The sequence below is a fragment of the Phyllostomus discolor genome, chromosome 8 (assembly GCF_004126475.2).
Source record: "Phyllostomus discolor isolate MPI-MPIP mPhyDis1 chromosome 8, mPhyDis1.pri.v3, whole genome shotgun sequence".
Classification (NCBI taxonomy): Eukaryota; Metazoa; Chordata; class Mammalia; order Chiroptera; family Phyllostomidae; genus Phyllostomus; species Phyllostomus discolor.
Genome location: NC_040910.2, coordinates 48501171 through 48526296, shown reverse-complemented (window position 1 = coordinate 48526296; position 25126 = coordinate 48501171). Strand labels below are relative to the sequence as shown.

The window sequence follows — 25126 nt, the reverse complement described above, 5'->3', positions numbered from 1 at the left end:
GAGCCGCTGTGGCCCCCACCTCCATCAGGGTGAAAGCCAGAGTCCTCCCCTCGGCCACAGGCTCTGCTGGTCTTGCTGCCCCTGCTTCCTCCCCCGCCCCTTGCTCTGCTCAGGCCTCCTTGAAGCTCCTTGAACCAGTCAGACACTCTCCTGCCGCAGGGCCTTTGCACAGGCTGTGACTCTTCCCCGAGCCTTTTCCACCAAATGCCCAGACAGCTCTCCCACCTCCTTCAAGTCTCAGCTCAGATGTCCCCCCTGCCCACCAGCCCTTTCTCCCTCTCCTGCCATCAGGGGTCTATATTTTGTCCTAAGCAGTGTCAAATCAATGTACTCAACACGATCACACTGATAATAAGAGTCATTTACCAGGTGCCTCCTGGGCCTGGGGCTGGGGACACAACTGGGGACAGTTGAGATACACCTCTGCTGTTGTGGGGGTTGTGGTCTGGGGTGGGGAGGGAGTCAGACAGTGTGAATAACATGGGGCACATGGCCAGATGCGGGGGGTGTCTTTCTAGACATGCAGCCACTGAAGGCCTCCTGGAAGAGGTGGAGTGGGGCCGAGGCCCTGAGGAGGCAGCAGAGGGAGATAAGGTAGGTGGGCTGCAGGGCTGGACCTCGTGGGGCCTTGGGGGGCCCTGGGGAGAGCCTTGGTCTTCACCTTAAGAGCAGTAGGTCAGCCCTGGCTGGTGTGGCCCAGTGGATTGAGTGCCGGTCTGAGAACCAAAGGGTTGCCTATTTGATTCCCGGTCGGGGCACATGCCTGGGCTACAGGCCAGGTCACCGGTGGAGGGCGTGTGAGAGGCAACCACACACAGATGTTTCTGTCCCTCTCTCTCTCCCTTCCCCTTTGTCAAAAATGAATAAATGGAATCATTAAGAAAAATAAATAAATAGTAGTAGGTCACCTGGGATGCTCTCAAGAAGGGCGATCAGGTTCGATATGTATCTCTCAAAGGAAAGACGTGACCCCATGTGGCCAGTCTGGGGGCTGTGTGCTTCCCACCAGTTCCTGGGTGGGGAAACGGAGGCTCAGAGAACTGAAGTCACTGACACAGCCAGGAGCCTGTGACTTTCTCCCCCCACTCCCATGTGGCCCAGTTACAGATGGGGAAACTGAGGTAGAGTTTTCTCAGGTATCACCAGGTGCTGTCTCTCCTCAGGTCCCCTTGGGATGGAGTCAGACCTCCTCCACCCGCCCTCTGTGACTCCCGGTCACGTGTCCCGTGTTATCCACACTGTGCAGGGTGTCCCTCCCTCGCTGAGGGACTTTCTCACAGGGAGGAAATAGCAGAGCCAGTTTCGCAAGCCGGTGACCAAAGCCACAGGCCCTGGTTTCAGTTTGCAAATAGCATCTGCCTCCAACTGCCTGCCGCAGCCGGTTTGCTGGGCCGCTGTCCGAGGCTGGTTGTATCGTAAGAGGAACTGGCCAAGATCCTGCTGTCTGGGCTGGGGGGGCACCTAAGCCCGGGGGCACACGGGATCTGGGGCAAGAAGTGCCCTTGTCCTGACTCAGCCTTGTCACTTCTGTCCACAGTTGGTGCTTACTTCATGCTTTGCTGAAGTAGCACATTTGATTCTCCCAGTGGGCATACATTATGCACCTATTATGTGCTAGTTTGCATACCAGGTTGCATCCCTCATTTAATCATCCCAATAGTCCTATTAGTCAATAAGTGAGTTTTCCTGGGGCTGCTGTAAAAATGACTGTAACCTGGTACTTAAAACAACAAAAAAGGCCTGGCTGGTGTGGCTCAGTGGATCGAGTGCTGGCCTAAGAACCAAAGGATTGCTGGTTCAATTCCCAGTCAGGGCACAGGCCTGGGTTGTGGGCCAGGTCCCCAGTAGGGGGCACACGAGAGGCAACCACACAGGGATGTTTCTCTCCCTCTTTCTCCCTCCGTCCCCCTCTCTAAAAATAAATAAATAAAATCTTTAATTAAAACAACAAGTTCTCTCTTCTAGTTCAGGGGGCCAGAAGCCTGGAATCAAGGTGCTGGCTCCCTGAGGCTCTGAGGGAGAGTGTGTCCCAGGCCGCTCTCCCAGTTTCTAGGGGCTGCTGGCAACCCTGGGCTTGTAGCCACACAACTCCGACCTCCGCCTCTGTCTCCAAATGGCCTCCTTCCTGTCTTTCTTCATCTCCTTTGCTCCCCCTTATGTTGTAAGAATAGCTGTCACTGGACTTAGGGTCACCATACTCCTGGATGATCTTTTCTCAAGATCTGTAGCCAGTTACACCTGCTGTGACCCTTTAAGCTCATGTTCTAAGTTTCCGGGCAGGCGTATCTCTGAGGGGCCACAGTGCAGCCCTCCCCTGGCAGATGTTATCAGCTCTACTTTCCAGGCCAGGAAACAGAGGCACCGAGAGGTCAAGTAACCGATCTGGAGGACTAGGACCTGGACCCCGGCCGTCCGGAGCCTGGACACCGCTCCAGCTGTGTGCCGGGTCCCTGGGACGCAGAGGGGAGACCAGAGCGGCAGCATCAGGGATGCTCCATGGGTTAGAGTGTGACCTTAGGATCCAGGGTCCCCCTGCAGAGGGCTGCGTGGTGTCCTCCAAAAGACATGTCCACCTGAACCTGTGACCATGACCTTATTTGGAAACAGGGTCTTTGCAGGTAAAGATCTTGAGGTAAGATCCTCACGGATGCAGAGCCCTACGTCCCTGACAAGTTCCATTAAGAGAAAGGAAAGGGAGAGCGAGACTCAGGAGACGGCCAGGTGACGGAGGCCGGGGTGGAGTGGCTGCACTACAGCCAGACACACTAAGATTCCCCAGAAGCCGGAGGAGGCTCCTGGCACGGACTCTCCCTCAGAGCCTCCGGAAGGAGCCGGCCCTGTTTACACCATGATCTCAGACTTCTGGCCTCCAGAGCTGCAAGAGAATAAACTTTTGTTGTTTTGAGGCACCCAGTTTGTGGAACATTGTTTTTGGGGCCCCCAGGACACTTCTGCACTTTTCCCATCCCAGACGATGGCCGCTCTGCCCTCCCACGGCGCCCCAGCCGCACGGGGCGGCGCCTGCTTGCCGCGCTCTGGCCACGAGGAGGAGGCCGTTCATTTCTCTTTTGGGTATTTCAGGGGGTGTGGGCCGTGGACTCTGATGCGATCAGAAACCCCAGACGCTTTTCTGAAGCGCAGAAACTGTCCGCCCGTCCCCAGGCTGTGTGAATTTCTTGTGACTCTGTGACTTGGAAAACACTGGTGTTGTTGGCTTTTGTAGCTTTTGCCAATCAAATGGCATCTGATTGGGGTTTCGATCTGTATCTCCCTCATTTCTAATTAAAGCTAGACATCTCGCCACACGCACTTCCTTCTCTGGGGTCTTCACAATGAGTTAGAGGAGCTCTTTATATATGCTCGATACAATTCCTCCATCAGTCTAGTATATTGCAAATACCTTCCCCTAGTTTTTGTTTTTTTAGTTTGTTTTTGTGTCTTTCCATAGTTTGTAACTTGCCTTTAACTTTCAAGGTGACTTTTGATGAACAAAAAGTCCTAATTTTAGTATCTGCAGATTGATCAATGTTTCCTTATACAGATAACACACACCTCTTTGCCCTTGTCCGGGATCTTGTTGTCTGACCCCCGGACTGCCTGCGATGTCTACCGAGACATCCAAGCTTTATTTTATGCTATTTTTGCATGTAACCCCTTCACCCATTTGAAACTGAGTTTTGTGGATGACATGACACAGTTTCCAATTTCATTGTTTCAAGGTGGACTCTCGCTTCCCAGACCCTTTTATGGAACGGTCTCCCGTCCCCACCGCTGGGGCAGGCCCTCTGCATCCAGGGCCAGACTCCTTACCTGCATCCGTGTCTGGAGGCATTTCATTCCTGCCCACTGGTCTGTGAGTCCGTCCCTGTGCCAGCATCCCTCTTACTCAATGACAGGCTTTGTAATGGGTGCCGGTATCCGGTAGGACAGGTGACACCACCCTACTCTGCAGAAGTGTCTTGACTTTCACAACCCCCTGCTCTTCCGTGTAAATTTTGGGATCTTTTATCAAGTGAGTCATTTTATTAAGAAAAAAAAAACAACCTTCTTGTAACTTCGGGATTGTGTAAAGACATCAGATGGGGAGGCTCAGCATCTCTCAGTCTCCACCCGCCTGTCCACGCATACAGCACCTGCACCACCTCCGTGCTCCCCGAGTATCTCCAAATACAGCTGTGTCTGGGCTCAGAGCTCCCCCTGGCTCGTTCCTTCCCCCTTCTCCATGCAGTGGAGCCTCCACCTGATCTTTGGTTTCAGCAGCTCCTTCTTTTCCCATCGGTGCCTTATTCCGCCGTGAGGTTTTTCCTGAGGTTTTCAGATGCTCTCACTTCCACACAGCTTCCACCTCCCCCTGCCTGTTTGGGGCCATGTGTCAAGTTCGATTTAAGCTCCTGGCCTATCTGTCCTCCTATTCCTGCTTCTGATAGAAGCTGTGGGCCAGTGATTTTTCCTGGTGAAGTGATGTATTTCTCCAGATCTGATCACTTGGCCCATTTCCACAGGGACATCAATGACAAGGCCAGTCCCAGTCCCCGGTCTCGGGGAATGGAGTGAGACCCCGGTTGCCCTAAAACCTCAGGCTACCACTTTTCTCACCCCGAGTTCCAGCTTCCCCCAGCATCTCCAGGGAAGGCGGCCCCTGTGTACCAGTTCCCCTCCCAGAGGTGAGAAGGGGTGGCCCCTGCTCTGGTCATTCCAACCTGGGTGCCAGCAGGTGTGGGGGATACAGTGCATTCCCACAACGGCATGGGGTGCCAGGAGCAGAATTCCCAGCCACCTCCTCGAGGCCGCTGGCACCTTCTCAGGCCCCAGACATTCTCGGAGTTTTCTTGGGATTCCCCATTCTGGGCCGGCCTCCAGAAGGAGCTGAGATTTTCCTTCATTCTGGACACCCGGGCCTGGGATCAGCCCCGGGTGCCCAGAGGTCATTTTAAAACACTGCGTGTCATGGAAAATTTCAAATGTGCCTTGCAGTCGAGAACACACAGTGATTGGTGGACTGTCCCCAATGCTCAGGACCCAGGTGGCACTGGCCTTGTTTCCACAACACCCTTCCTCTTTGACCTTATTAGGTTCTTGCTAACCCCAGGGTCAACCCAGGGTCAACCGAGACCCAAGTTGCTCCTCACAGGACAAGCCAGCTCCAAGACCCAAACCACCTCTGAGGCCCATAGGGCAGTGAGGTCTCCTTTATTCCTCAACACCCCTTCCCCAGCCTTTAGGGTCCTGCGTGTTCCTTCCCATCCTCAGGGTCCCACTGGTGTCATGGTCTTCGAAGCTGCAGGTTGGCTGTTCTGGGCCTTGGTTTCCCCACCAGTATGCAAGACAGGACTCTGTCTGAATGGGGGCCAGAAGGGAGTCCGTGGCCAGATTTGGGGGTTGGGACTGGCAGCCCAGGAATCTCTCTCTGCCTCCCCACCGCCTGTGCTCTCCTGTTGTCTCCCTATCTCCCTGTCCCTCTCTCTGTGTCTGTCTCCTTCTCTGTCTCTGCACTGTCCTTCTGTTTCCTTCTCCTCCCTGTCTCTGTCTCTCTCCTGTTTCTCTCCCTTTCTCTGTGTGTGTGTGTGTCTCTCTCTGTCTCTCCGCTTTTCTCTGTGCCTCCCTCTGTCTCCCACCGTCTGTCCCACAGGTCGACTGGGTCTCCTGTCTGGCCTTCGCACCGACCTCTAGGCCTCCAGCCTGAGCGGGCTGAACCACCTTGGAACGTCTGGAGAACGGTCGATGCACCTGACATTCAGACGAGGCCTGGGCTCCTCGACCCTGTTCACCCCCACCCCCCTGCCCGAGGGCCATATTGCTCCCCAAAGTGGTGTTCCCAGGTCCTCTTGCTGGGCCATAAGTGTCCCCATTGGCCACCCTGAGTCCAACGTCTATAACCAAGGACTATAGGATGTCAAGACACTGGCCTGGGTTTTTCACCACCACCAAGGTTGTTCTAGAACAGTAACCGCAGGCCTGGACCTTGGCCAAGAGGCAGCCACGCACTGAAGCCTGGCCTGGACAGTGCTCCTAGGGTGGCCCTGTAAGTCAACAACCCCAGCATTTTAACTGGAGTAAAACAAACAAACACAGCTGAGAGTCAAAAGATACCAAATCAACCTCAGGATTTACTTATTCCAGTGCGATAGCACCTCCGGTTCTACCAGGTCCCTACCCCAGGCCTCAGCAGGGGGTAGTCACCCCCATGTACAGACAGGGAAACTGAGGCAGTGCCTGCATGCGAAGCTGGGACAGCTATAATACCTCCACTTCTAAATTGACTGCTTTTACCTTTTTTCTTTGTTTATATAATGCTTTATATATTAATATTTATAAAAATGTTTATCCTCACCCAAGGATATGTTTATTGATCTGAGAGAGAGAGGAAAGGAGACAGACAGACAGAGAAACATCAGTGTGAGAGAGTAACATCGATCCGTGGCCTCCTGTACGGGCCCTGATGGGGGATCGAACCTGCAACCTAGTATGTGCCCTGACCTGGGAGCGAACCCACTATCTTTTGGTGTACGGGACGACGCTCCAACCAGCTGAGCCACCTACCCAAGGCAATATTTACACAATTTAAAATGTAGATGTGTTTTCTTTTGAAGTGAGAAAAAGAACATTTACGGGCAGTCTGGACGTCAGGGTATAGAGTGTGAGATCCCTTTTCATCTCTCCAGAGCTACGGTCAGAGCAGGAGGCTCTAAAACAGAAGACTATGTACAAAGCATGTAGGTTTTGCTCTTATGTTGCCTTTTTCCCACAGGCTCAAAATAAAATATCAAGGAACAATGATGTCAAACAGGTATGCTGCAAGAATTTTTAAAACATGCAATACCTGACTATTTAGTCAGGGGCTCTGACCTCTTTTCCCTTAGACTGTCAAATTAAAAAAAAATGACAACAGCCAACACAACAATTGCAGTCTGGTGTGAATGAATCAAAAGTATATCTAATTTTTTAAATCAGCTCGGCAAAAAATATATTTCTTGCTGTGCCGCAGAATTTTAGTAATTAGTTTATGTGTGCCAAGAGATAGAAAAGTAAGGTTGAAAATCGCTGTCCTAGAACTCTCTTTGTTCCTTTATCCTCACCAAAGGACATTTTTTAAATTGCCTTTAGAGAGAGAGGAAGGGAGAGAAAGAGAGAGAGAAACATTGACTGGTTGCCCTCTCATGTGTGCCCTGACTGGAAGTCAAACCTGCCACCTTTCGGTTTATGGGATGAGCTCCAACCAGCTGAGCCACACGGGCCAGGGCTGGAACTCTTTTAAGGTCAGGTCGTTGGGGGTGCAACTCACATCCAGTAGAGTAAGTACATTTGGATGCATTCGGACAAATGCACCCAGTCCCAGAATTATCAGCCCAGATCTAATGCTTCCATGGTCCAGGAAGTCCCCCCAGGCCCCTGTGCAGCCTGCGCTCCCTCACCCCAAGTCTGCAGTGATCGGCACTGGAGAGCCTGCTTGTCTTTGCCGACCAGGTACAGCAAGCCACACATTCTATGGGCAGGGAGCTGGGACTCCACCTTCCCCCCAGGGGCCTGGGGACAGATGGTCATAGTGCCATTGACAGGTAGCGCTACAGTGGTCAGGGAGAAGTGGGCCAGTAGGTTCAGCGGCCCCCTGAATGGCCCTGGACACTGGGCTCCATGTCACCTCAAAAGTGAAAGGATGGTGGGTATTTTTATAGACGAAATGTTTGTGCCTCCCTGAATTTCATAACCTGAACTCCCGATCCCAGCGTGGTGGTGTTCGGAGGTGGGCCTCTGGGGCGGGATGAGGCCATGAGGGTGAAGCCCCAGGAGGGGATTAGGGCCCCAGCAGAGAGACCCCAGAGAGCGCCCTGGCCCTGCCTGTTGGGTGGAGACGTAGCGAGAGGACGGTCACCTGGCCTGCAGGGCCTGGCCCTCGACGCCCAGCCCCCAGAACTGAGAAGCAAACGTCTGTTGGTTAGGCCACGCAGCCTTCGGTATTTTCGTCACGGTGGCCTGAACCGAGACCCCCCCCCCCCCCCCCGCATCCTGGGGCCACCGCAAGTCCTCAATCAGCAGCTGCACTTCCCTGACCTCAGTTTCCCTAAGATGCTTACGGAACCAGCCTGTGAGGCTTTCGTGGCATTTCAGTCGGAGCTCTCCCAGCAGGTCTCGCTGGGCACTCTCGGGCATCAGTGGCCATTATCACGTGGTTGCTCCTGTGCCCACCCCAGCCCTGGCTCTCGGCCCGAGAGTTTCCAGCCGGGCGTCCCAAAGCTCTCCTCTCTGCCTCCTGACGCAGCCGCCCGGAGCCTGCAGCCACGCTTCCTGCCTTCTGCTCCGAATGCCTGAGCTGGCCACGGCACCACGGCCTGGAGGGTGCACTGGGCAGGCAGGCAACTTGGGAAATTCCGGCGCAGAAGTGGTGCAAGGTGCTGTTTGCCTGGCTCCCCGCCTGGGCCAGGGATGTGCGAGGGGGCTTTCATCCTGCCCCTGCAGGCGACGGCAGACGCCTCGACTGCCTGACTCGCCGGGCGACCCTGGCCGTCCAGACTCAGCCTCGTCAGCTCCCTGCTGGGGCCCCCAAACTATCCAAGGGAGCTGGGGTGGCACAGAGATGGCCCCTGAAACCATGTTCCCTCCCACCCCGGGACCGTTGCATGTGCTGCGCCCTCAGTCTGGTGCTTGCTGACCCTCTTTGCACCTACAAATCTCCTCTTCCAGGTCTCTGACAGATGTCACCTGCTCCAGAAAGCCCTCCAGGACCCCATGCAGGGGTCCTAGCACTGGCTGTCCACCTTTGGCAGGTCTTGTCCAAGTTATAATTTTGTATTTATGGTGATACTGGACGAATATCCAGTATTCAAGGGAGACTATCCATCTCCCTTGCTGATGGGGAGCTGTGGGCAGGCAGGGGCAGAGGGCCCTGGCTCACAGTAAGTATTCAATAAAGAGTGGTAGCGTTAGCCATTGAATTCAATAACTATTTATTGAATCCCGTCTTTCATTCATTCAGCAGCTCTTGACTGAGCTGTGTAGGCCCCGGCTGGGCTCTGGGTGCTGGGGACATGCTGTGATGAAGGCACCTGGCCTCCTGCCCTCCTGTGGGGTCTCTGTTACCCCGAGGTTCTTGCTGATGTTCCAGTGAAATTCCTGAATGACGCTGCCGTTCTTGTCACACCAGCCCTGTGCCTGTTCACCAGAGACAGATGGTGCGTCTGTGCGCCAATCGTCAGACCTCACATGGACCCAGTTTCCCCAGCCTGGCGGAGGCGAGGCTGATGCACCTCAGGGCTACGAGTCACCAGGTACTTTCTCTGAGTCTGGTCGGGGTCCCCTCAGGATCTGCACAGGCTGCTGCGGGGGGCTTCATCCTAGGCCAGGTCAGAATTAGCAAATAGACACCTAGGCTCCCAGCTAACTTTAAATATCATGTAATCAACCAATACGTTTTTTAAGCATAAGTATATCCCAAATGTTGCATGAGCTATACTAAAACAATTTTTCCCCTGAAATTCAAAGATAACTGAGTATCTTGTATTTTGTCTGGCAACCCTAATATGTCATCATGCCCACTTTACAGATAAGGAAGCGGAGGCCCAGAGAGGTTAACTGATGTGCCCCGGGTGGCACAGCCGGGATGAGCACAGGGAGGAGAGAAGCCAGCCCAGGGGACCCAATGCCTTTAGCACTCAACTTCTGCCTTTGAATCGCCTAAGACTGAGTATGGGGGTCCCAAGTGAGCAACAGCCCCACGCTGCCTCAGTCAGGAGCCCCTTTCTCCTTCCCACCCCGGTGCTGGAGGCTGCCTTGGGGTGGGGGTGGGGCAGGTTCCAGGACCAGGGCCCCTGGGAACACCTGCAGGGGGTGCGCCCCATGGGCCTTCTGGACTCTGGCACCTGGCAGCAGGGTGGCTGGTCCCCTGTAAACAGCTGATCTCATGTCACTGTAAACAGCTGGTGTCTAAAGCTGTCACAGTGCCCAAGTCTAGGTGTGACTGCCCTGCGACTCGATACCCCGCCACCTGATACTCGGTAAACAGCACTCGGAGAACAGGGAGCAGCGGCCTGCCCGGCGGTGAGGTGTGGGGCCAGGGGCCATCCGACTCCCGCCCAGGTCCTGACCCTCGGCAGTCAATGCCCGCTTTGTTCGGATGCTAAAAATAAACATCAGTCCAGCTACCTGTTACTTGTCAGCGGCCCCTCTTAGTCATCATCCTGCCCTGATACCTCTCGGCTGGTGAGCTGGAAGGTCTTAACAGTGTTCCGATTCTTTGTAACCACGAATCCCGATACAGTTACCTCAGCCAGGGGCGGCCAAGTACAGCTCCATTCGTGACCTAGAAATGGCTCTTACACTTTTAAAGGACTGAGAAAACACCAGGAGACAATATATTGTGCCACAGGAAGCCACGTGAAACAGTTCAGCATCCACAAATAACGTGTCTCTGGGATCCAGTCACACCTGCTCACTTGTGCGTTGTTCGGGGCTGTTTCCAAGTGGGCAGAGCTGAATAGCTGCATGGCTGGTGAAGCCCCCAAAGTTAATGATGTGGCTGCTTATAAAAAAAGTTTGCTGATTCCTGTTCTAAGGTCTCGGGCAGTCCCCATCCCCTGCACCATCAGCACCCTACCGGTGATCGGTGGTCCTTGGCGTTCATACACGGTGCAAACAGCGAGTCCTTTGACTTTGTAAGAGTCACATTCAGTCCCATATGCTGACATGCTTGGTGCAGTGACTATTTGGTCTCCGACAGCAGTTAATATGTTTTGAGACTGTGTGAACAGCCAATACCGGGAAACCAACCAAGGCAAGACGCAAAGGATAACAGAATTGGGCAGAAGGGAATGGAAGGAGAGAGGAAGGAACTCTGAGCCCCAGAGATGGACTTTCCTCCCAAAGGTGACGGCCGGAGTGGGAGAGGGGCATAAATACAGGGGCAGAGTCTCTTGTGACCTTGGACTCCCGTCCATGCTGTGAGATGAGGTGGCCAGAATTCGGGCCTGTCTGGGCCTGGAGTCTGGAAGAACTGGTGCTCGGGTTGTGATGGAGCGTTTCATGGGAGAGGCCAGTGCACCGGGGACGGAACAGCGCCTCCCGTCCTCCTACCGCTGTCCCCAGCACCGAGCAGGCTCCGGGGAGGGAGAGAGCACGGATTTGGGGGCCAGGGGTGGGGTCGGGACGCTCTGCTGCGTCGGGAGGACGTGCTCTGGGTTCCTGCAGTCTCACTGAGTCCTGCGGCTCCAACCTCCTCCCCCAAGCTCCCATTACTGAGGGAGGCAGAGGACAGCAGTGAACCCACAAATACATTCTAATTAGGGGTTCTAGAAGCTCCAGGGAAGAGCTGAGAGAGGAAATGGGGCAGCTTTGGTCAGGGAGGCCGATGGGCCTCTGAGGAGAGGGCGTTTGGACTTGGACCTGCAGGAGGGACGGAGGCCTTGTGGGGAGGGAGGGACTGTCTGGGCAGGAGGAGCGGCACGTGCAAAGGCCCTGAGGTGGGATGGAGGCTGTGGGGCTGGGCCGCGTGGGGCCTCACAGACTTCGGGGAGGCTGTGTGAGGGTCTGAGCCTTGTTTCACGGCCCCCGTGGCGGCCCTGGGTTGGGGCGCTGAGACACCCACCAGAAACTTCCACTTCACTGCTTGGACCTTAGAATGTCTCTGGTCCATTCCACAGGTAAAGCAGCCTGATATGGAGCTGATGTGAGCTGAGGCCGGAAGGGCCACTGGCCTGGGCAGGGAGGTTCCCAGAACACATGGGCCTCATGGGCCACATGGATCAAGTGAAATGTCTCGTCTGCCCTTCTAAACCACAGAGCTTGGCAGGTCCTGAGTGCGATATACCAGCAGGAGGCATCTGCTGGGGATTAAACCTGGCAAGGGAACCAGGGCCAGCTCCAGAACCTCAGCATGTGGGAAGCATGGTCTCCTGTTTCCAGCTGGGTGTTGCTGGGCTCCTGAGAGGCCTCAGTCCTGGCAGCCAGAAACAGATGTCCTCAGCCTGTGGGGTCAGGACTGGGTCAGAGGACAAGGGGTATTGGAGCTGAGGTTTTGAAGGAGGAGTAGAAGTTTGCCAGTATGAGAAAGGCGTGCGGGAACGTGACATGTAGGAGGCCCCAGTTTGGCTTCATTTGGCCTCCAAGGCTGAGTGACCCTTGACTGTTCCTGACCTTCAAGTGTTTCTTCCACTTGATGGGACAAGACAAATTGTCAGGGATCAGAGCAGTCCATGTTTGAATGCAGGTTTTTCCACTTCCTGAGTGACTCTGGGCAGGTGAGGCCACACCAAAATTTGTCCCAGGTTACAGGAGAATAAACTGAGACTTATGGAGGGAGGCCACCCATCTTAGGGTTCAGACAGAAGTGGTCACAGACAGAGCTGTGGTCCAGACTAGGGGCAGGGAAGGGGCCAAGGATCAGGGGGCAGGCGAGTCATGCAAGGCTATTATCCTGAGGCCTGAGAGAGGGAGAAGAGGGGAGGGAAAAGCAGCCTGGCCAGGGAGCATAGCAGGTGCAAAGGCCCTGAGGTAGGAACCTGTTTGGCAGCCTTCAGGGACAGCACAGAGGCAGTGGGCTGGAGGCTGATGAGAGAGGAGCAGACGGACCGATGGAAGGACAGGAGAATGGGGCCATCTCAGGGGCCATGGTGGGTTTGCAGCAGGGGAGAGATGGAATTTACAGTGGCCACAGGCAGCTGAATCAGGGTGGACCTGGGGACTCGGAGGCCTGGGGATGGCCGCTCGGGCTCCCATCGGCCAGCACCTGGCAGCACACACCAGCCCGTCAGCACAGGCCTGAACAGTGGACCAGCACATGGCACCGTCTGCCGGTGACAGACGCCCACGCCAACACCTACCCGGACGGGCTGCGCACGGAGCAGCACATGACTGGTTCCCACACCGGCTGAGATGCTCGACCCCCGGGCGAGGTACGTGGGACTCGTGTGCACACACCTCTGGGTGGCTCCGCCAGCCAGCGGGGCTGACACGGAAACACAAAGGCACACATTGTTGGCACCATGTCTTTCCAGGCCGCCAGCAAACAGCGCCCCACCCCCGACCCACGCCGGGAGGAGGCTCAGGAAGCTCTGCTGGGGGCTCCCTCGAGAGCTAGCTTCCTGTTTTCAAAGCGGCTGGGAACTGCTGACAGAATGTTCTGGAGGCCTGCTCCTCCCCACTGCCTCAGTGCCCCACCCCCCATCCAGGGCCACAAACCTTGCCCCCTCTCTGTGCTCAGCACTGACCCTGTCCTACAGTGAGGCCACTTTCCAGAAGAGGAAACTGAGGCCCAGAGAGGTGTTGCCAGAAGCCCAGGGTCACACAGGAAGGAAGAGGTGGTGCCCGGAGTCCAGGCCCGGGGCTCTAATCTGCCTCCCCCAGGAGCACCGTGCGGAGGTCAGGGATTTGCGGAGTGGGATGGCCCCTCTGGCCTGCACTGTGGCTCCCAAGCTCCAGGGGTCACCCTCAGCAGCCACAGGCTTTCCTGACTGGTGGGTGCAACCTCCCCCATTCACCATCCCCCACCCCCGTGCATCTGACACAGGAGGGCTGCCTACGTCACAAGCATTAATGGAGTGTCAGCCGCAAACAAAACAGACTCAGTCCCACCCTTCGGGGCTGGTGGCCAGGGTGAGGAACACCCAGCCTCCGAGGAAAATAAACAGACACGGCTGCAACTGCCCCCTCTGTGCTCCCACCCAGCCAGCTCTGTCTCGCCTGCTGTGGTTGCACAGGCTATTCCCTCTGCCTGGAATGCCTAGCTCCCTGGTGAACTCCTCTTCATCCATCAAAGCCCCAACCCCAATGTCTTCTCCTCTTGGAAGCCGTTCTAGGACCCACCAGTCCTTATCCCCATGACTCCATGGGGCTGGATGTATCTGCATTCCACAATAATGTCCTAGGGACTCTGCTCTGCTGTCCTTGTCATGGTGGCAAGATGGCCTGTATCATTGCCTCCAGGCCTATCATCACCATCAGGGAGCCCCCAAACTCTCCGGATGATTGACTCAGCCGGAGTCCCATGGCCATCCCTGAGCCAGTCCCTGCATCTCTGGTGACAAAAGGCTCTAATTGACCAGCTTTGGACGCATGTCCACATCTGAAGCTGGGAAGTGGACCTGCCCCCCTTTGCTCACTAAAGGGGGAGAGTAGATACCCCCAAGACTTGGAGGTCCCTGCCTGCCCCATCCTGGCTGGGGGGCCTTGGGCGAGTCACCGGCTCCCAGACTGTTTTCTCCCCCCCGTGTGTCTGGCTCAGCGGGGCTGAGGTGCTGGAGCACAGAGGGGTCCTGCCCTCCCCCACATGCTGTGGGGGCTGGGCCCAGTTTACCCCTCGGCCCCCTCCTTCACTGTTGCCCTCTGTGAGTCCCCCTCAGTGTGGCCCGCACTGGTGTCCACCTACTGAGTTGCCAGCTCCTCCTGGGTCCCTTGCCCAGCCTGGTGGTTTCTGGGGACTTTCCTGGCCTTCCCTGAACCTGAACATCAAAAACAAGGTGGGAAGATGAGGACCGAGGCCGTGTTGACAGGCCTGCGCACGCCCTGGCACAGGTTCCATCCCACGTCCTTTCCCTCCTGTAACAGGGAGGCCCCGACCGCTTCTACTGGAGTGGGGCCTGCTGCTCGTGAGCAGCCTGCAGACCCTCAGCCGGGCCTGTGGGCGCCCAGAGCTGAGGTAAGCACGGTCATTACTGCTGCACCTGCTTTGACAGGTGTTAGCCTGCGTGATGCACATGTGCCCGAGCTCCCTGGCCCGTTTCTGTGTCTCTGCCTACATGTGTGTATGTGTGTGTGTTTCTGTATGTGTGTGCACCAGGGTTGCCCTGCTTGCGGAGCCCTGCGGACCTAGGAGACAGAGAGACCCAACCCCTTGTTGGAAAAGGTGCACCTGGTGGAGGAAACTCCGTGGGCAAAGGTGGGAGGGCTGGGAGATTGTCGGGTGCAGGCAACAGCAGGAGGCTGCAGGGAACAGTACAGGGGTGTAGGGAACAGCAGGGGCACCAGAGCAGGCAGCCTGAGGGGGAGGAGGAGCCGTGTGAGAGAGCCTGGGCAGCTTCGGTAGAGCTGAGCTTTCGGAGGAAGTGATGTCAGTTCTGAACTATTCACTGAACACCTACTCTGGGTGCCCAGAGCTGGGGACACAGAGGGACTCCAGGGTGCCAGAAACCATGATGACAAACAAGTAAATACATAACTGTGGGGGCAGGGGAAGATCAGGAAGCACAATGCATCAGGCAGGGGCAGGGGATCCCAGGGGTGCTCTGACCTAGAGACAAGAAGGGTGTCCTGAGGAGGTGATGAAGGAGAGAAGGTCCTGGGCAGATCTGGGGAGAGGAAGCCCCAGGTGAAAGGCAGGTGCAAAGGCCCTGAGGTGGGGATAAGCTGGCAGAGGGGCCCCATTCAGGAAGATCTAAGCCCGGAGCAAGGAGGGGAGGCATCAGGAGGCAGCCCTGGTGGGAGAGCAGGGCCACCAGGACAGGCTGTCCTGTAACTGGAGTCCAGCAGGAACTTGTCCCCCCTCTTGTCCACACTCAGCACAACCTCCTCAGGACAGAATGTGCTGGGAGGAGAGGCTGGTGGTGGCTTGTGTCTGGTGGCTGGAGCGGGGTAGCAGGAGGATTCCTGAACAATGGCCAGACTAGGCCTCCTGCCAGCGAGGGCGGGAAAACAAGCAGTAGACGCCCTGCCTCCTTGTCACCCCGAGACCTGGGCCAGGCCCAGCCAGGGAAGAAGACAGAGATGGTGAAAGTGTCAGGGACTGACAGAGACAGAGAGATGGTGACCAAGAGAGAAGGCGAGCCGGAGCCCGAGCCAGAGAGGCAGTGAGTGGGAGAGACACAGACAGCAGTGAGAGATGCTGACGGGCTCTCCGGCTGGATGCCCGGTCTGACAGGGCGGGGGCCCTGGGAGCGAGTGCAAGGCAGCGATGCTCCCCCCCTACCAGAAACCGTGTGCACCGGAGCAGGGAGGGAGTCCCCTCCAGTCACTCACCAGCGACCCCCTTCACACCCGCTATGTACTGGGGGCAGGCACACAGCCCTAATCCAGCCCTGCCCTCAAAGGCTCAGACAAACAAGTGAATGTCTAAATAGGAATGCCAGAGACTGATGAGGGCTATGAAGACCATAGGACAGCAAGGTGGGAGAGCGAGTGAAAGGGGGGTGGTTGGCAACTTTAGCCAGGAGGTTGGTGCACCCCTGAAAAGATGAGGCTGGGGATGAAGGGGAACCAGCCTTAGGGACGGGCCTTCAGCACAGGGAGCCATATGCACACGTGCAAAGGCTCTGTGGTGGGAACCAGCCTGGGCTGCTGGAACAGCAGCCCAGGCTGGAAAAGGAGCTGGAAGAAGCAGGTGGGAGGTCTTAGGAGCCTGGGGAGGGTGAGATTGTATCTTAGGAGAAGAATATTTGGCAACTGTCCTCTATGCCCTATGGGCCCCTCACCGTGTTCAGGGAGTTCCCTGGACTCTGGACGGCCTGTGCCAGCTGCATCTGGTTGTCATTGACCTGAACCAGGAATCCATTTCTTTCAGGGACCAGGTTCCCGGGGCCACAGATGCGGGAGTCCCGGGGCCCTGGGGCAGCTTGCCCCCTCATGCCTGCCGGGGGGAGCCGTTGGGGAGCTGCACCATGTCGCTGTTGCAGCATACACCCTGGGCTCATCTCAGTCCGGGGAGCTGAGGTGCTGCATCTTGCACACCCTGGAAAACAGGGAACTCATCCTCTCCTGAGGCTGACTGTGCCGTGGACACCTCTTCTCTGGTCTCAGTCCTGGGGACCTCCCAGTCTGCCCCACACAGAACCAGATGCCAGGTCAGCTGCCCAGAGCAGACGCTGCTGGACAGGGAGTGTTGGGTGCATCCCAGAAGCAGGGGCAGCTAGAAATCAGAGCCCAGACTCTGACCAGGGAAGGGGGCGATGGAGGCTGTGGAAGTGTCCCAGAGTCTCAGTTGGGGAAACTGAGGCTCAGAAGCAAGTGCCCTGCCCATGATCACACAGAGAGCAAAAGCTCAGTCCAGATCTCCCAGTGTCCACTCCCTAGGTTACCCCCTCACCCTAAGTCCTCATCCCTGCCCCTCAACCCCGCCAATGGCCATCCTGAGCTGCCAGTTAATTTTCATAGCACAGCCTAGGGTTCAGACCAGGGTTTTAATTGGGCCTCGCCCCAAGGGGCAGGGGGGCCTCAGAGTCAGAGGTGAAGCCTGAGCAGCTGGAGCTGAGGGAGCAGCAAGTGGGGCATCACATGGGCTGTGGGGCACAGCCTTCGAAATTCCAGGGGCCATTCTGAATGGCGGCTCTGTCAGTCCTTGCTGTGGGGCCCTGGGCTGTGGGCTGTGGGACCCTGGGTGAGCCCCCTCACTCTGTTGGACTCTCTTCCCCCACCACCCGAGCTGCCTCAACTCCCAGTGAGCATTGCAACAAACCCCGTATGTGCTGGTCCACCCACGCCTAATCACACGTGGAGCCAAAACGTGGGAAGGACTCGAGTGCCCAGAAACTCAAAGGGCCGCCAGCTGGGGAATGGATGCGCAAAACGCAGTCCGTCCACAGTGCCACCTCACACTCAGCTGCGAAGCGGAGTGAGGCACTGACACAGGCTGCCGCGGGGATGAGCCGTGACAACAGGCCCAGCGACAGCAGTCGGATCCACAAGGCCCCGAGGTGTGTGACCTCAGGGTGTACAACACCCAGAACAGCCAAGTCCCTAGAGACAGACAGCAGATCCGCAGGTGCCAGTGGCTGGTAGATAGGGGTGGGGGTCACTGCTCTCGGGGATGGGGTCTCCCTTTGGGGTGATGGCATGTTCTGGAACTAGGCAAAGGTAATGGTTGCACATTGTGAATGTGCTAAACACTACAGAAGTGTTTACTTTAAAATGGTTCATTTCATGGTATGTGGATTGTACCTCCGTGAAAACAAACAAAAAGCCCAGACTCAGAGTCAGGATCCCCCCGCAACACAGAGCCCCGTCCAGCCCGGGTCCCTGCTCTCCCCTTGCCGAGGACGGGGGCGGGGGGGGGGGGGCACTATTCCTCCTCCCAGCACCTGCCACTGCCCAGGGGGAGGGGTGGGGGTGGGGGTGGGCTCCAACCAGAGCTCAGCCTCCCTATGTGTCCCTGGGCCTCAGTTTTCTCTTCTGGACAATGGGCCCCTCGTCCCTCTTTGGCCTGGAATTCCCGGGATGGTGGTCAAGGCCACTCCCCCTTCCTGGGCAGCTGGGGAAAGAGAAACCAATAACCCTAGTCTCTTCCTCCACAATTTTATTTTTTAAAAATTGTACAAAACAGAACAATTTAAGGCTTATCAGAAATGCTGAGACCCAAGCCAGACACAGGGGTCTCCAGAGGCACACTGGCCCTGCTGTGTCACCCCGGGGTGACCTCTGTCCCCAAGGTCTGGTTGAATGCTCTGCTGTCATTATCTTGAAATTCTTAATACTCCTGAACAAAGACTCCACGTTTTCATTTGCAAATGAGGTAGCAGGTCTTGTCTGTCCTGCTCTGAACCTGGGTTTGCAGGCCATACAGCTCCGAGTCCACAGCACTGGGAGAGGCCCCCAGGCAGTCCCTGCCTGGGGCAGGGATCTCCAGCTTTCCCAGGCTTCAAAGGCTGGAGCCGCTGCCCCTGCAACCCACAGGCCCCGCCTAGCTCCCCTGACTTGCTCCCCTGACGCCTCCTTCCTGGGCCCTCTCACCTGCCGGACCCTCCCGTGTGACCTCAGCCGAGGCATTTGCCCTTTGAGCCCCATTCTAAGATGAAGGGGCAGTCTCCAAACATCATTCAGCTCTGACCTTCTCTGACTTCTCCCTCTTGCTTGCCTGTCTGCTGAGCTCTTATTCATGTGCCAAAGCCTTAGCTAAGACACCCTTTCCTCCAGGAAGCCTGCTCTGCTTCCTCTCTGGACTCTTCTGGGTCTTCCTCTGGTCCCATGAGACTGGACGTATTTATGTCTGGCTGTGTCTCTCCCAGGCTGGAGACTCCTGGGGGAACCCCAGCCCCTGCCCACAGGCCGGCACAGACAGTTTGAACAGTCACTTGGACCTGCACCAGGCATTTGATGCCTTAGAAAGACCAGATAAGTCAGATGCCAGACTGGCCCTTCCTCTGTCCTGTGTGAACAGCCCTATCCTGTTTCAAGACTTGGTTTCCCAGCTCCGGTGCCGTTGGGCTGGCCTGTTCTGGATCCAGCCACTCCCACGTCCACGGTGGCTGGAAGCACAGGTGCCATGCAACCTTGTCCCTCGAGATACCCACTTCCACTCAGCAGGTCATGCAGCGTGGCCTCATGGCTTCCGAGGGGGGGTTTGGATCCTCCTGAGGAAAACGAACCCGTCAAGCCTCAGGGGGCACAGGAGGCTCAGATGCACCCATCCCTGCCCTGATAGTCTCCAACCCCTCAAGCCGCCTGGGGCTCACAGCTGGTTCAGGCCCTGAACATATGTATAGGAGTTTCATCGACATTTTAAGCTCCTGTGTCTCCCGCCCCCATCTCAGCTCCCAGGGCCTGGAAAGGTATGGGGCCTTCTTGGACCCCCAAGCTCACCTCAGAGTACAGGGGCGGCGGGCGGTAGCGGAACTCTTGGATATAGGTGAAGAAGGGGCCCTCAAGGCTCATGTCGGACTCCTGAGGTGGTGGGAAGGGGCTCTGCCCCACAGCTGCCACACCGTCTGCCACCACCTCTGAATACTCCGGAGGGGCTGGAAGGGACAGCGGAGAGGGTGAGGGCGGTCAGGGGAGGGAGCCCTGGAACTGGCAACAATGGCCAGGAGCCTGCTTGTGCCGGTTTTGGGCTGCTAGGCTGTGTGCCCTCAGGCTGGGATTCTTGGGGGAACTGTGGTTGCCAACGTGATCATTTCTGGGTGCTATTACAGATGGGGGCATCAAGGTTGCGGAGGGCATGTTGGCTTGGCATCTGCCTCTCTACCCACCCACCCACTCACCCCTCAGGGTCAGCAGGACGGGGCCCTCACCCTCAGGCTGCTCTGGCAGGGCCCCCAGCCCCCAGTCTAGCAGGAAGCCGGTGTGGCTGCCCACGCTGGACGAGCGGCTGCCAAAAGGATGCAGGGGGACAGTGCCGATGACCAGCGGCAGCTCCAGGAGCAGCTTGGACGTGCCCGGGATGTCCACGCAGACCTGAAGGAAAGAACCACAATGGAGGGTGCCCAGGCAGCCTCGCCACAGCTGCCCCCCACAGAAGGAGGCCCTTCCTGTGCCGAGAGGCCCCAGCTCCAGCCTTGAGGCAGAGCAGATGCAGCCCCCCTGCCTCCTGTGATGCTCTACCTTGAGGGTGTAGTCCACATGCAGCACGCGGCAGTGCAGGATGGAAGGGCCCACAGGAGGTATCCGGAGCGCCCGGCCCTGCCACAGTGCTCGCCGCCCGGGGCCCACAGGCTCGCCCAGGAGACTGGCCACCACTGCATGCTTCTGCTTTCGGGCGCCTCGGGCCATGAAGGTCTGAGTCTGGACCACGACTGCTCGAGGCAGCACCGGGCGCGTGGAGCTGTTGTCAATCTCAGCGAACACGGGGATCACCTCGCCTGTAATGGGGGATGGCAAGGCCTCAGTTCCCCACCTGCAGCCCCGACACTGCCCCCTCCCACCCCCCGCCCACAATACAGCTGCTCACGCCTGCTACCTGGTGTGTAGCCCTTGCGGTCGATCTTGGCTGAGAGGGAGACCAGGCCACGGTTACTGTACCAGGATCGGGCAACTTTCTCCCGAGCTCCTGCCTGAGGCGCCTGACAGGGTGGAGGAAAAGGACATAAATAGGTCACTTCGTGGAACTTTCAAACCATCCCCAGCTGAGGGAACCTCTGTGGTAGGGCCCAGTTTCCTGGTTTCTTTTTAACAATCTAGGAAATATTTGTAAAATGGACCCAGGGATATGACCCATCTCATGAAGCTGAAAGTGAAATGAGCAAGCCAGTGCTTAGTGTGTAGTTAGCGCTCAGCAAGGAATTATTAGTTTGCACTGTGGCCGTGCCCTTTCTCACAGTCAAGGCATCTGAGGTTCAGAGAGGGTGAGACACTTGCCTTGAGCCGCAGAGCACCGGTGCGGCTGGATTCGCTCCAGGCTACACTGACGCCACAGACATTCCTTTGTCTGCCTCCCTCCCTGCCAGGGCCCAACTGTGACCTGAGCTTTGTGACATTTGTGAAGAGGATAAGGAGCCAGGCCCCTGTTCCCGGGTACTACATCCCACCCCCCCCCAGGGGCAGCCAGCCACACACCAGCAGGGCAGGCGTGTTGATGTCCACGGGCTCGATAACAGTAAACACCTTCCTTGCCCTGCGGGCAGGAACCCAGGGCCGGTGCAGGGTGGCCTTGATGCAGTATCGGACACTGCCGTGTTTGCCCTCGAATGACGTCACCAGTGTCCTAGGAGTCGAAGGAAGGGGCTTCAGCAGGTGAGGCATAGAGACTAGCAGGTTGGGGATTCCCAAAGACTTAGGGGGCTTGAGAGACACAGAGACACTCCTGAGGGCCTCCCAGTGGAGACAGCCTTGGGCTCAGAGGTCCCCAGATACCTAAAGTAGAGCCCCAAACCTGGGGGCATACTTCCCCCAAATCCAGCACCCCAGATGACTTACGGAGGCAGCTGAAAGCTGAATGGGAACTCGTGGCGCCCAGCAGACAATGTGGTGGTCTCTCCCGTATCTGCAAGTAGGAGAAAGAGGGGGCGGCTCAGTGGCTGAGTAGGGCTCCCAGGGCGCGCAACACGTGCGCCCAGCAGGGATCCCTGGTCGTACCTGGCGCGAGAAGCGTGGCATGGTGGCTCAGGACATCCACGCGCTCGCTGTAACTCTGTGTGTACGCGGTGCTCGAGCCCGAACTGCGTGACTCGGTCCAATGCACGTGGGCGCGGCCCCGCGCGCGTAGCCTCAGGGCTCCCACGCGCGCCTGGCCCGCCAGCTCCAGCAGCACCCGGCCGGCTACGACCTGGCCGCCGCTGAACACGGGATTAGCGCCCGCGCTCGTGTCGTCCAGAAGCACAACGAACACCTTCACCTTGTCGAAAAGCATCGCGCCGGGGATGCAAACCCTAGACACGCGGACCCTGGCCTAGAATCCCTGACACGGCGGAGCCAAGGGCGACGACACAGCCTCAGAAAGCAAACACACCCAGCGCGCGCAGGAGCATTCAGAAAGGGGCGAGATTTTTCAGAGCCTTTGCTGGCGCCACTTTTATACGGTGGGGCGGGGCGAAGCGCGACACCGGCCCGCCCTGGGAAAGAATACGCCAATTGAGCGGCGAGAGGCGTGGCTCCGTCCAGACAAGTAACAAAATAAACTCCCAGACTTCCAGCCGGCTTGCCTCCACCCTCATGGACTCTGGGGTGAAATTGAGGAATTGGGGGCCAGAATGGATTTGCCCCGGATTTCGAGGATAAAGAGAGGAAACTGAGGCCAGAAAGCGGGGTCGGAGCTTGAGGTCACTCAAAAAGACCATTCGGTCCTTTAGCTTAATCATCAACCAGCCACTACTTGCAGACGTGACTCAGGGCACGTCCTACTCGAGTTGGAGGGGCGTGGCCTGGCCCCAATGGGGCACTGGAGGCCTAGGTCACCGGGTCTCAGTTTTCCCCCCTGTTCAATGGTGAGGAAGAAGGAAGTCAGTGGGGCCTCCCCCAACCCCACACCTGCTGCCCGCTTCCTCTGATTCGAAGCCCGCTCAACTGGATTATCCGGGACTAGTGACAACCTCTTGGAGCCTGAGTCCCCACGTGCACAATGCCGGAAGAAACTCAGCTCGCACTTCAGAGTTCTGCAGGAATCTCGGTGCCGTCCCTGCTGGACCACCCTCCCAGAGCCTTCTTCCCGGATTACCAACCGCTCTCCACCCTTTGCCACTAGGTTGCGCCTAAAGCTCTTTAGCCCGAGGTGTTCCTATCAACCAACATTTCTTTTCCAACTTCCAGCTCCTGGCAAATGCCTACACTTGACCTCTAGGCCTAGCCTTTGTGCCCACTTCAGGCACCTCCAGCCTTGACCCCCCTCAGACACAGTGGAGTGCAGGAAAGGCTCCAGGCACCCCTGGAGTCCAGGGCTGCAGTGTGACTTCGGGGCAGGAATGACCCCTCTCTGGGCCTCAGTTTCTCCAAGGAACAGTACTTTGGGTTTCAAAGGCAGTTGCCTCCTCCCAATCTACGGGGCATCTGCGCCCTCTGGTGGCAGAGAGATGCACTGCTGCTGGAACCCATGCCTACCTTGGCCATCCCTTTTGAGTCTGGCTCAGGACACCCAGGGACATCCCCTCAAGGCAACCGCACCCCCGGTGGGAGATGGCCATAACCAAACCTGTCAGCTCGTGGTAGCGGTTAGAACAGGCCCAGAGGGAGGGGCAGAGGCTATCAACTCTGGGGCTGAAATAAGGGGTTGGGACCCTCTGTCAGAGCCAACTGTGGCCAAGAGAGAAGACAGGAGGCCACAAGCCAGGAGGATGTAGGGGACGAGGTGACTCTGAAGGGACAGGAAGGCTCATAATGAGCAAACATTTCCCTCAGTGCATTTCACAGATGGGAGATGGACAGAGTCACACAGCACATCCGAAAACTTCATCCCTCCAGTGTCTTGAGGAAGCCACCAGCAAGTGGGAACAGAGGGACAGTAGGATGAGACCAACTCCAAATTCGCTGGAGCTGCAGGGGAAGGGAAGTTCCTCTGGGGCCCCTTCCGGCCACACCCCATCGCCACTACACCTCGGTTTCTACAGCTGGTCAGGCTAGAGTCCTTTGAACCTGTAGGCTGTTAGGACAAGGCTGCAAGGCCAAGTCTGAGCTGTCTCCTGCTGTGGGTATTTTGCAGATGGGTATAAGGGAGGAGGTGGAAGGGCCCCCAAAGAGACCCATGTCCTCCTCCGCTCTTTCTGTGGTCCCTGTTCTGCTCCTGTCTGGCCATCTGAGGGTGGGGAACTGAGGTTTGCCACCACATAAGACTCCCAGCCTAATCTGATCTCACCCCAAGTCTCCTCCACCTCACCTGCAAACACCACCAGAACCCCCAAGCCAGGGAAGAACCCTTCGATTCAAGCACTGCGGGCTAAACTGAGGAAGGTTGCACTGGCTGAGCAAGACAGGGGACTTCTTTGGAAATCAGGGACCCCAGACCGGGGCTAACAGGGATCCTGGGGTCCAGAGAGGAGGATCTAGGATCTCCCGTTTCCACCCAGGGATTCCCCCAGACAAAGGATCCCCATCGCACCACTACGCAGCCTCTAAATCCAGGACGTCTGGGCTCTGGAGTGGAGGTGCCCAGACCCTGGGAGGGGTTCCCGAGAAAGAGGGTTTTGGAGTGAGTAGGTGGGTGGATGTCCCAGTGGGAGCGTTCAGACCCTGGCAGACCCTGGGAAGGAGGTCCCCACTTCTTGAGAAGGGTTACCCGATCACACGGCCTCTAAGTCGAAAGGCTCGAGGCTCTGGAGAGAGCAGCACAGACTTGCGGAGAGGGGCGCGCAGGCCTGGGGGCTGGGCACCCGGTGTGTGTGGGGCGCGGGGCGGGGGGCGGCGATCCCAGCTATGGGGAGGGAGAGTGAGCGGCTCACCTCGGAGTAGCAGCCGCCGCCGCCGCAAGTACGTCTCTGCGGCCGCGAAGTGGCTGGAAACTGCGTTGACACCCACGCTTCGGCCCTCGAGCCACTGCGCCGCCGCCCCGCCGCGGGCGACCACCTCCAGCGCTCTCACACGCAGTGGCGCCGCCGCCTCCAGCAGCACCCGGCCGCACAGTCGCTCCCCGCCGCGGTACGAACCGCCACGCGCCAGCTCCAGCCTGAAGCTGCTCAAGCACCCCAGACGCATGGTGCGGGCCAGAGTGCGCCGCGGGGACGGTGCACCCGGCGTGGGGCGGGCCCAGGCCTGCGGCCACAACACGGGTCTCTCGGGTCTCAGCCCTCTTCCTCGCCGCCCCTGGCGTCCCGGTGCTTTCTCCCGCCCAAGCGAACTTGTTGCAGGCGCCTCAGGCCCCGCGCTGACTTCCTGGTCCTCCGGTCCGCCCCCTTGAGGAGCCGGGGCCGCCGTGGACGTGCGTTCCGCTAGCCCGCCCCGTTGACTTTGTCACACACCCCCACCCCGCGCCCCACAGCACCAGACGGGCCCTATTTTTTCAGGGTCGGCGCAGATGAGTCACAGGCGGCCCGGGGCGGATGTGGCTGGCGCTGAGAGGAGGCAGCCACGGGACTGT

At 57.6% G+C, this 25126-nt stretch overlaps 1 protein-coding gene across 2 annotated transcripts; it reads right to left on the bottom strand.

Moving 5' to 3' along the window:
• Window positions 1-18188: 18188 nt before the first annotated feature.
• Window positions 18189-24982, bottom strand: ARRDC2 (arrestin domain containing 2). Of its 2 annotated transcripts, XM_036032562.1 has the most exons (9): window positions 24492-24574; window positions 21700-22012; window positions 21541-21607; window positions 21181-21328; window positions 20585-20687; window positions 20230-20486; window positions 19920-20082; window positions 19492-19646; window positions 18189-19262 (listed from the first exon to the last, which is right to left on the bottom strand). In XM_036032562.1, exons 2-9 carry the CDS (start codon window positions 21971-21973, stop codon window positions 19209-19211), a joined length of 1221 nt encoding a protein of 406 aa, XP_035888455.1. In that variant the 5' UTR covers window positions 21974-22012; window positions 24492-24574; the 3' UTR covers window positions 18189-19208. The 2 variants fall into 2 exon arrangements, with proteins under 2 accessions (XP_035888455.1, XP_035888456.1); XM_036032563.1 differs by lacking the exon at window positions 21700-22012 and having other exon boundaries at window positions 24492-24982.
• Between the last annotated feature and the right edge of the window lie 144 nt (window positions 24983-25126).

What these genes read in the sequence shown, in the direction of transcription:
- ARRDC2 (XM_036032562.1), bottom strand. Translation starts at nt 21,973, where the DNA reads ATGCTTTTCGACAAGGTGAAGGTGTTCGTTGTGCTTCTGGACGACACG. An exon ending in TGCCACGCTTCTCGCGCCAG is followed by an intron (nt 21,608 to 21,699) that starts GTACGACCAGGG and finishes TCCTACTTGCAG; the next exon opens with ATACGGGAGAGACCACCACA. An exon ending in CCTGCCAGAGCAGCCTGAGG is followed by an intron (nt 19,647 to 19,919) that starts GTGAGGGCCCCG and finishes TGTCCCTTCCAG; the next exon opens with CCCCTCCGGAGTATTCAGAG.